Source organism: Micropterus salmoides, unplaced genomic scaffold (genome assembly GCF_014851395.1).
Source record: "Micropterus salmoides isolate LMB-PRFRI ecotype aquatic unplaced genomic scaffold, ASM1485139v1 Ms_hic_scaffold_9, whole genome shotgun sequence".
In the NCBI taxonomy this organism is placed as follows: Eukaryota; Metazoa; Chordata; class Actinopteri; order Centrarchiformes; family Centrarchidae; genus Micropterus; species Micropterus salmoides.
Genome location: NW_024044681.1, coordinates 37230966 through 37241625, shown reverse-complemented (window position 1 = coordinate 37241625; position 10660 = coordinate 37230966). Strand labels below are relative to the sequence as shown.

Here is a 10660-nt window from a genome sequence, read left to right as displayed (position 1 = left end):
TGCTCAAACCACCAACCCTATGATTAGTAGTCGACCCATTGTACCTGGTGAGCCACAACTAATATTTGTTGCATTATTACCTTCCTGTGGTGTTTAAAATATATTTTTTCTCTTTAATTTATTTTAATTTTTATTTAATATTAGATACTAGGAGACATCACTAGTGGTGACGACTTCTTTCCGTTCTTCCCTCCAGTCTCCATCAATAATTTTATTGCTGGTCTTCATACAGAAATTTCAGGACACTCCCAATACACAACTCCAAAGTTTTGTGTAGACTGCTGGGACCAGGTAAATTAAAAGGAGATGGTTAGTTTAAATAAATAAAAATCATATTTCTGGGGAAATGTTTATTTTGCACAGAAAAGGCTGCAATGATAATCATGAAAGTAGTACAAGTTATTAGATAATGGTTTGAATGGGTGGTCCCAAATCTGCAGGTTTTCCAACAACCCTAACTAATTTAAATGTAGGTCATGTTAACATAAGGAGAAGCTACCCAATACTCCCACTTTAAACCAGTAACATATTTAACAATGTATTGATCAATTAGAAAACCTAGTACATTATTGTAGTTTTTATAGTTACATTTTTCCGACTAAATAACATGAATAAGCTGAAAGAGAGTTTGGTCCTAACGCTGCTTGATGACCACTAGGTTCCTCAGCATGTCGAAAGAGTTTCCATCAGGCTCCACTGAGACCACGCCCTGCTCCTTGCTGTGCACTTGAAGGAAGCCATTGCAGTCCAGACCCACCACCTCAGCCTCCAGCCCGTCCTCGCTCCAGAGATGCACCTGAGTCCCACTGAGGTCAGAGAACAGAGAACCACTGTCAAAGTTATGCTTCAGGATGTTATTATGGGCTTCAGGAAACTTTACGAAACGCTGCAACTGAAAAGGTTACCTACCCAAGAGTGAGAGCCTTAAAGACACCACCTCCACAACGTATTTTCCTGGGCCATAATCCTCAAAAACAAAAACCCCTCCCATATAACTCTGACTTGAAGCCATGTTCTCCCTACTACACAGACTGACAGTGTGTCATCTTTTCACAGCCTCGAGTCCTCCATTGTCTACCCTTACACATTATGTACACTGCATCCAAATACTTCAGAACCACCAACTGTATTGCACTAATCTCTTAAAATGCCTAAAATAAACAAATCACACAAATGAATGAAAAATAAAGTGAAGTACAATACCACTTGTTATAGGCCTTTCTTTTTGATTTACTGTCATTATTAAATGGGATAACATGTTAAAAGAACTACGTAGCTTTTTGTCCTTAATAACTGAATTGTTTTTCATTGTGACATCCACATTAAATCACAACACAGAAAACAAAGTGAAGAGCTGTATTGCATGTCATTTCAATACCTAATCCACACTGTCATTAGTTTTCATGAGGAGGTGTAAGGGAACATTGTCTTTTTTGAGATGGAGACAAGCCTGTGCCAAAATAATAATCCTTTTCTACTAAGGGCCTTGTGGCTTTTCACTCTTACTCAAGAGAATTTTGAGAGAAAAATCTATACTTTTAGGTTATGGTGGCAACGGGTTAAGCAGGGTGAAGCCTCCAGGACATCCCTCTCTCCAGCAACACTTTCCAGCTCCTACTGGGGGAGATCTTCCACCAGTTGGACGTGCCCGGAAGATTTCCAGAAGATCCAATGTGGTAAGAGCGGTCAACAGTTTTCCGACAAAGAACCATGGCCTCAGACTTGGAGGTACCCACCCGCTTCAAACTCCACACAAATTGCCAACCTGGTCTGCAAATTGCCCCAGTGTGTGCTGAAGGACATAGTCTGATGAAGCCAACACCCACTGAAAACATGTTTGACTTGTGCTGAGAATAGAGACGCACCTCTCATTTTGGTCCCTGGTACCACCATACTCCCACAGTACCACCCACAGGATTCCTCAGGGGACAGGGTTGAAGCCTTCTCCAAGTCCCCAAAGCACATGTAATCTATATGTGCTTTGGAATGGTCAAACTCCCATGACCCCCCTCCTCAACAACCCTGCTTACAGGGCTCTCTCCACCGCTTGACAATATCCCCATTACTCTGCCTATTGCACGAGCACGGAATGTGTAGGGTCCCAACTGGAACTGAAGGCATTCGTTTTTGTCTTTCTTTTTTCTTGGAGGCCGAAACGTGCTCGAAATTCACCAAACTTTGCTCATAATTCAGGTGGGGCAAAAAATTTCGTATTTTATGGGTTTTGCGCATGGGCGTGGCAAAATGGCTCGCTAGTGCCCCTTACAAAGCAGCCCCCAGACAGAGTATCACCTACGTGTACAAAGTTTCTGTGGTACGTGTATCATGTGCAGACGTACCCAACGTACATTTTCGCCATGAAACAGGAAGTTGTTATAACTTCAGTGTACAAGCTCACATCTGCACCAAAAAAGGTTTGAGCCCGCAAATCGCCGCTTGCGGCTATATTTTTAATTTTTTAACTTTGAGTCTGTTTTGCTATTTGGCCTGATTTCTGCTGTCTGTCATGTTCACTAGCACTGGTACTGGAGCTGCCGAGGTCTGAAAATCTTTACTGAAGTAAAAGTACAATTACTTCCATAAAGAATCACTAAAATAAAAATTACCATTTGACAAACCACTCAAGTTAAAGTATAAAAGTATTTGGTTAATAAACTAAACAAAGTACAAGTTACTTTGTGTATTAATATTATTTAGTGTATGGGCGCCAGAGATCTTCTTTTTTGGAATAATAGATAAGTGTTTCATCTGCTATGTATCAGTTAGAAACAGCCTATTTCTAGGGTATGCACTTTGCCTTGCTTGTTGATTAGCCTATCTCTAATTTAGCCATTTCTGTTAAATACAATTATTTTACTTTTTTTTTTACAATTTACATGAAGGCATGATAACTAAATAAAATATCCATCTTGCTTGCTGCCTAGCCTACTGTTGCCTGCATCTGCTGTTATCTTGAGATGGTAGACAACCAAACCACTAGACTTGCTCTGTTATGGAGGACGCTGCATGTGATCTGCCTTCTCCAATAGCACAGGTACCCAGTACGATCTGATTATTCACAAAGTATCTATGAATATAGTCTTTACAACGCAAAAAAATATTATGGCAATAACACGGAAGCAGCCGCTGCTGAATGTAGGGCAGTGGTGGTTCTAGACCAATTTTATTGAGGGGGCCAGACTGGGGCCAGTTGTTTTGTCAGAGGGGCACATTCAATCTAGGACAAAAGAGACAAAGGTAATGTTCAAGCTTTCAAAATGTCTTTAGTATATAATGTAATGTTTTAGTATGTTTTAGTAACAGGACCTTTTCAGTAACTTAGTTATAGTTTTATTAAATTACATCAGTATTTCTCAACGTCGTTCAGATTATGACGGAGGGCGCTGGAAGCAATATTTTGGAGGGGCATTTGTTGAGGTGAAAGATCTAAAGCCAGTTTACACCAAAGATCCACAACAATAAGAGTTTAAACTTCAACTACTTGCAAAAAACTCTGGTTTGCAACATTAAACCCTGCCAGTATACTCCACTGCGGCTAGAAAAGACTTGTCTCGTAACTCTTCTTCTCTTTAGTGTTTCTGTCAGCTGCTTCTGGCGCAGCTCCGTGCTGCCTTCATGGGTACGGGAAGTCAGACTATCATCTGTGAAATTTCACCCACATGGAGTTGACTGTGTAAACTGTGGAAAATGGATGCCCTGTTTCTTGTTTTAATTGTGGTAACGCGTTCATTTCTCTAAAGAATACACCTTGAACGCCTTGTTATCGCTATCATAACACATTTACAAGAGGGATATAACGCTATCGGACTTCCCCTGAAAGCAACTTCGTCCATTGTCAAAGACCCGGTGCGACACCAGTGAGTGCCGTGAAGTAGACCCACCTCGTGATTCGCAGCCAGTTTGTGCCCCGGTAACCTGACATGTAAATGTATAGCGCCTTTCTAGTCTTTGCGACTACTCACATAGTCACACACATTCATACACTGAGCCTAAGTGCTCAAACGGAAACTAACATTCACACACTGGCAGAATAGCCCAAGGACACTTCGACACGCAACCAGGGGGAGCCAGGGATTGAACCGCCGACCTTCCGATTAACGGCCAACCCGCTCTACCTCCTGAGCCACAGCCGCACCGTAGAGTTTTTATAAAAAAATGAACCTGAGGCTGCCTTGCTCTGGTTGGGACTGTCAGCTGCACTTTGTCAGATGAGCTGAAGATAACGCGTGTGGATTTGTGTGCCTGATCACAGGTGTTGTCGGTTAGTCTGGTTTTAGTGAAAAGGTGCCACAATCACATTAAAAAAGGTGGTATTATGGTTTTTGGCTTTTTCCCTCTCCTTTATTGAGTTATATACCTTTTTTGTGCATGTCTTAGGTTTGCAAAGTAAAAAAGCTCAAAGTCCAGCCCAAAGGGAGTTCCCATCCCATAGACTAGGAGCCAGAGCGTTCAGCTATCAAGCTCCTCTCCTGTGGAACCAGGTTCCAGTTTGGGTTCAGGAGGCAGACACCATCTCCACATTTAAGAGTAGGCTTAAGACTTTACTCTTTGATAAAGCTTATAGTTAGGGCTGGCTCAGGTGAGTCCTGAACCATCCCTTAGTTATGCTGCTATAGGCCTAGACTGCTGGGGGATTTCCCATGATGCACTGAGCTCCTCTCTCCCCTCTACTTTCTCTCCCTCTGTATGCAACCTCATCCCATTATTGCATGTTACTACATTTACATTTACTCATTTAGCTGACGCTTTTATCCAAAGCGACTTACAATTGCTCTATATGTCAGAGGTCGCACGCCTCTGGAGCAATGATGGGTTAAGTGTCTTGCTCAGGGACACAATGGTGGATGTCTCACAGTGGGAATTGAACCTGGGTTGAACCTGGGTCTCCCACACCAAGCATCTTATCTATGGGCCACCACCACCACTACTACTAACTCGACTTCTCCCCTTTCTGGTAGTCTTGTGCTTTCTCGTCCCTCTCCTCTCTCCTGTCACTTCCTGCAGGTGTTTCTGGCTCTGGAGCTGTGGAGTCTGGATCTGTGGCTGCGGGTCACCTGCTGCCCCCGTGTTCCTGCTCGACACCCTCTGCTACAACAACTATTGTTACTAGTCCTATTGTTATTATTGTTATTATAATCATTAACATTACGATTGTTATCATTAACACTACTATAAATATCTGTACCATTTTTCATTTAGTCTATAGCAACATCACCTTCACTGTCTGTACCTCTGTGTGTATATTGTGTAGGCTGCCTCCCTCCCCTCTCTCTCCTGCCATCCCTCTCTTTTTCTCTCTGTTGCTCTCTTGCCCTCTCTCTCTCCCCCTCTCTCTCTCGTCGTCTCTCTCTCTCTCTCTCTCTGTTCCTCTCTTGCCCTCTCTCTCTCTCTCACTCTCTCCCTCTCTCCTTCACCCCCAACCGGTCGAGGCAGATGGCTGCCCACCCTGAGCCATGGTTCTGCTCGAGGTTTCTGCCTCTTAAAAGGAAGTTTTTCCTTGCCTCTGTCGCCTAGTGCTTGCTCTTGGTGGGAACTGTTGGGCTTCTGTAAATATCATCACAGAGTATGGTCTAGACCTGCTCTTTTATGAAAAGCGCTGTGAGATAACTGTTGTTGTGATTTGGCGCTATATAAATAAAATTGAATTGAGCTCAAAAATCATTTTTTTCCTGAATAAATAACAGCTGGTAGCCTGACTGAAAGCAAAGATCAGATTCACCAGCATCATTCAATGAAATTAATTCCTGTCGGATATTGCTAAAAAACAAGTAGCAACCAAGCGAATTAGAGGAAAAGAAAAGACCATGCTCTACACACTGACAGGATTCTGCTATTTTAGGCAGAATCAATCCAGTGAACATCTGATTGTTATACAGTATGTAGCCTACATTTTCTGCACAGACTAAATAGGCTTTAAAACGCCTTTAATGGAAAGTGAAAGTATTTCTGCACCTTGTGAACGGGTCATACAGGCTGCTTTCCAATATGGCCAGTGACACAGTATGCAGTTTCTGGATTTGAGAAACACAAGTAGAACAACCAAAGCTTGCCTTATTTTGTAAAAGCTTGCATCTGCCCATCTCATTTATATCTGGCACAAGTGCACTGGCTAGAGCTCTCTTGTGTAACGCACGCACACAGCTTGGATGACAGTTCATACCAATTGATTTTCAACGGCAGTTTTTTGTCTCTATTTTAATACTATGTGGTTTATCGGCCAAATTGTTCGTTTGATGTTAATGGTGAATGTTCTTTTAAACTGTACAATTTATCTAACTTAATGTTAACTTGTTAAATCTACCTTTCTCCTTACTCTGTCTCCCTGCCTATGCTTGGATGCGTGTCGCCAGCACTCCGGTGTTGCCGAAAGATTAAGTGTTCCACCGACGTGTCTTCACTGTCCTGTCAAACTAAAAGCCTTTGCAGAGTCATGTAATTGTGTCTTCATGACATTTCATGAAATTCTGAAGAAGGGGTGGCAATAATTTTGCAGCGTACGTAACGGAAACCCTGCTCTTAATCTGGCCCCTCTTGTCGGACTAATTTGCCTTGGGAGACCCTACCAGGGGCTACTGCCCTGGTCAACACAGGTCCCAGGATCACAGGGACATACTAACGCCTCCACTGTGTGCCTAAGGTGGCGATTCTTTGGGGGGGGGTCCATCCATGATTCGAGAAGTTGAAACATCCTTGGCATCATTTCTTTTATTTTACCTCTGTTGTGTTATTGCTCATAAATGTATAGGAGCTCATGCTAACCGACCACAGCAGGGAGCTTGGCTTGTGAATGCCGGCGTCTGGTGACAATAAATTGAGAGGTAGCAGCATATCTTTGTTTAAAATGATATACAGTATATAATGCATTAAAACATTTCATTACTCAGCTTTATCTCATGATACAACTATTGGTGTGAGTATTATCTAGCAATGTTTAAACCCATATTTAAACAGTGTCTAATGAAACATCACACTATTATCCGCTGATTAGCTTCAATGTGATCATTTGATATTAGAACATCTCTAATATTCACAGGTTTACTCTTGTAACTTGTATAAAAATACAGATTAACTATGTGAATCATACAGTGCACCATGCCCAGCTTGAGATTTGAACCTGCGTCATCCAGCTGGCATAGAGACCCAATAAATACTGAACTATAGACCTGCAACATTTACAGGCTCCACTGAGCAAACGAAGAGAAAGTGTCAGCAGAACAACTGATACAGGCAGAGTGTAAGAATTGTTGATAGCGACGCCATTAAACACACTTTCCAAAGACAGAAACATGACATTGATCGTCCTTGTGATGAAATGTAATATTATTATTTACTAATCAGCCTACATGTGTAATCTAATATAAATGGTATATATAATATAAGGTTTGGTCTTGGCTTCATTTTGTAATTTCAGTTAAGTCCAGCTACAAAAACAGGAAACAGGCTGCCCTCTAGAATTGTGGGTGTGTGATACCATAATGAGACCACAGCATCAGTTACATAATTTCTTAATTCTAAATTCCTATAATACATTAAACATCATCCAATTTTCACCAGAATTTGTATGTCAATACTGCAAGATACTGTTTATTGCATGGGCACACAAAATTTGGTTTCATTTATTTAAATTATACAATTATGAATTATTATTAATATAATATTCAATATCTATTAATGGCATCTCCACAGATTGATGGATTTAATAATATTTTGCACCAAAATACAAAAAAACGCATTTATCTATGGTTGTATTTGCACCAAATTTGTCATGGTATATTTTGATCACATCAAGGGGTAGTGCACCTAATTTGGTGTCAGCTTTCAGTAAAATATATTGTAATTCAAAAATAACATACGCAGATCAAGAGGCTTCTTCAGTTCAGGACTGAAAAACTGAACAGAACTGAAGAAGCCTCTTGAATGAGAGGCAAAAAGTCTTTTGGTATCTTCCAAACGCAGCTGCCTTTGACTTTAACACACCTTAATCTGCACAGACAAAAATTAAAGTGCAAAAATATAGTGCAAAATAAAAATTTCAAACAATAAAAATGGCATGTGTGGTCCCAAATAATCGTTTGTCACCTTTCTGAAGTCTCTGAGTTAATAGACCAGTGCGAAATTGACATGGGCGTTGTCTGTATCAGGTGATGCAGCTCAACGTACCAAATGAGTAGATATAAAGTATTTGAAAAATAAATGTGTGGTTTGCGAATTCTAAATCAAAATGCATTGGTGCTTGGATCCCTAAGCTTACAGAAAAGAGTAGTGTCCCTCCAGCTAGCAACCCAACAAAAATGGTTCGGTCACTAAGATCAAACAGTTGCTTATTTACAGTATCATTTTGACAGGATGATAATGTCTAAATCTCAAACAAGAAAAACCTCCCTTACAAAAAAGTTTTTGAAACAAAGAGCAAAGGCGAACACATTATTTTTGTCTGACCAAATTCTGAAAAACAACTTTTTACATCTTATATGTGAATGTGAGAGTCAAGGAGAGGCTGACTAGAAGAGACAAGGGGTCATTTTAACCCACCTGGCTTTTTCAAATGCATGCATCTCCGTGAAAATAAAATCCTTATATCTCTCATTTCATGACTTTCCTAAAATTGGTTTATTAATCTAGTGAATTTCAGGGGTTGTGGGATAAATAAGAACCTTATGATCTATGAGGCAAGGAAAAACTTCCTTTTAAGAGGCAGAAACCTCGAGCAGAACCATGGCTCAGGGTGGGCGGCCATCTGCCTCGACCGGTTGGGGGTGAAGGAGAGAGGGAGAGAGAGAGAGAGGGCAAGAGAGGAACAGAGAGAGAGAGAGAGAGAGAGAGAGACGACGAGAGAGCGAGGGGGAGAGAGAGAGAGAGAGAGGGCAAGAGAGCAACAGAGAGAAAAAGAGAGGGATGGCAGGAGAGAGAGGGGAGGGAGGCAGCCTACACAATACACACACACAGAGGTACAGACAGTAAAGGTGATGTTGCTATAGACTAAATGAAAAATGGTACAGATATTTATACCTAGAACTGCTGAGGGGTCATTTTTAGCCCCTCATAGAAACAGCTGTGTAATGCTGCGCTCAACATTTGCACCGGTTACCTAGTAACAGCTATTATTTAGACGTCTTTTAACAAGCAGGCTGCTATTTCACGAGCTAGAGCTATAAATTTGATAGATAGATATGATAATAGATAGATCGGAGCAAAAGAAGGATGAATGCCCAAGAAGTTCTGGGAATGACTTGAGTGAGGGAGAATCGGATGGGGCAAAGATAACGGTGGTCATCACTTACAGTGTTGTCTGTCACTTGCGCAACAGCTTGACTAATGCAGGAAGTACTCATGGGAGTTGTAATGTCATAGTGTCACATTGCAATGTGTTTGTTATTGCAGATGCCTTTTGAGAAGACCACAATTTTTCAATCCGCCAAAGTGGCTAGTGAGAGTGAAGGTGTTACCCGCCACCAGAGGATGGGAGTAAGTCACACATGTCCAAGTCACAAGCAAGTCTCAAGTTACTGTGATGAAAGTCAAGCAAGTCAAATTCTTAGGAATTCAGTTTGTTTAAACAATTTAAGAGAAGTGGCAATTCAACTGTATGATCACATTTTGGAAGATGTTTGGAAGACCACTGTTCTTTTCTTCCTGCCGTCATCGACAACATAATCCTTGAATGTGTTGTACTACATGTAACGGTCTATTTCCACGCCGCTGTTACGAAGATCCGGACCGCTAACGTTATGTGAAGCACACATGGTTGAGGATTATGTGCAAATGTTGGAGTGAGTGAATGCAAATATTTATTAAAAATAATCATGTCATTTTCAAGTCATCTGTCTCAAGTCTAAGTCAAGTCGAGTCTTTTGTCTGTTATAGTCAAGCAAGTCTCAGTTCAAATTTGCGACTGGAGTCAAGTCATGTGACTCGAGTCCCCCATCCTCTGCCTGCCACTGCTTAAATCCACTTGTGTCTGGGGGTTGCCGGGTGTAAATGTCAAGCCCTGATCCCTAGTATGAACAGCTCCACCAAAAGAAATTTCATGTTTGCATGTTAGGGCTGAACGATTTTGAAAAATTATCTAATTGTGATTATTTTGACTGATATTACAATTGCAAGATGATTTGCAATCATTTTGCATCAATTTTCTAATATTTATTAAAAAACATATTAAAATGAATTACGGTGTGACATCTCAGGGATCTGTACCAAACAAAGTCTCTAGAATACCATGTATTGTAATTTTGATTAATTGTTCAGCCCTAATGAATGTACCAGCTGAATCAAGTCTAAAGCCCAGTGGGGGGGGGGGTGTGTGCAGTGCTCACCTGTGAAGCCATCTCTTGTAGTAGATGGGTAGGACGGCATCTGGACCTCCTTGTTGGAAGCTGCTGATGAGAGCCTCCAAGCAGCTGACAGTCCGAGCAATGAGCTGAGCGCAGCTCAGCGGCTGCAGACTGCAGTTATGCTGTATGTTGTACTGCTGGATCAGGTCATTGATGCACACTGTTGGGTTACTGTTTGTCACATTGAACCCGCAGCCTGTAGGGCACATCATATTAAAGAAACAATACAATATCATTTTGAGCAAACAACAGAGACTGTATTTCACTGGTGCCTGTTAATGTATTGCAAGAGTCTGTATTATTACTATTGGTGACCAATGTTGGGTAAT

At 41.3% G+C, this 10660-nt stretch overlaps 1 protein-coding gene across 2 annotated transcripts in view; it reads right to left on the bottom strand.

Moving 5' to 3' along the window:
- Positions 1-335: 335 nt before the first annotated feature.
- Positions 336-10660, bottom strand: part of hlcs (holocarboxylase synthetase (biotin-(proprionyl-CoA-carboxylase (ATP-hydrolysing)) ligase)) — a 78057-nt gene continuing 67732 nt past the window's right edge. For both annotated transcript variants that reach the window (XM_038707901.1, XM_038707902.1), the window contains 2 exons: positions 10314-10527; positions 336-806 (listed from right to left, as the gene is read on the bottom strand). In XM_038707901.1, the coding sequence (XP_038563829.1) occupies positions 635-806; positions 10314-10527 (386 nt within the window). In that variant the 3' untranslated portion in view covers positions 336-634. The remainder of the gene's footprint in view (positions 807-10313; positions 10528-10660) is intronic.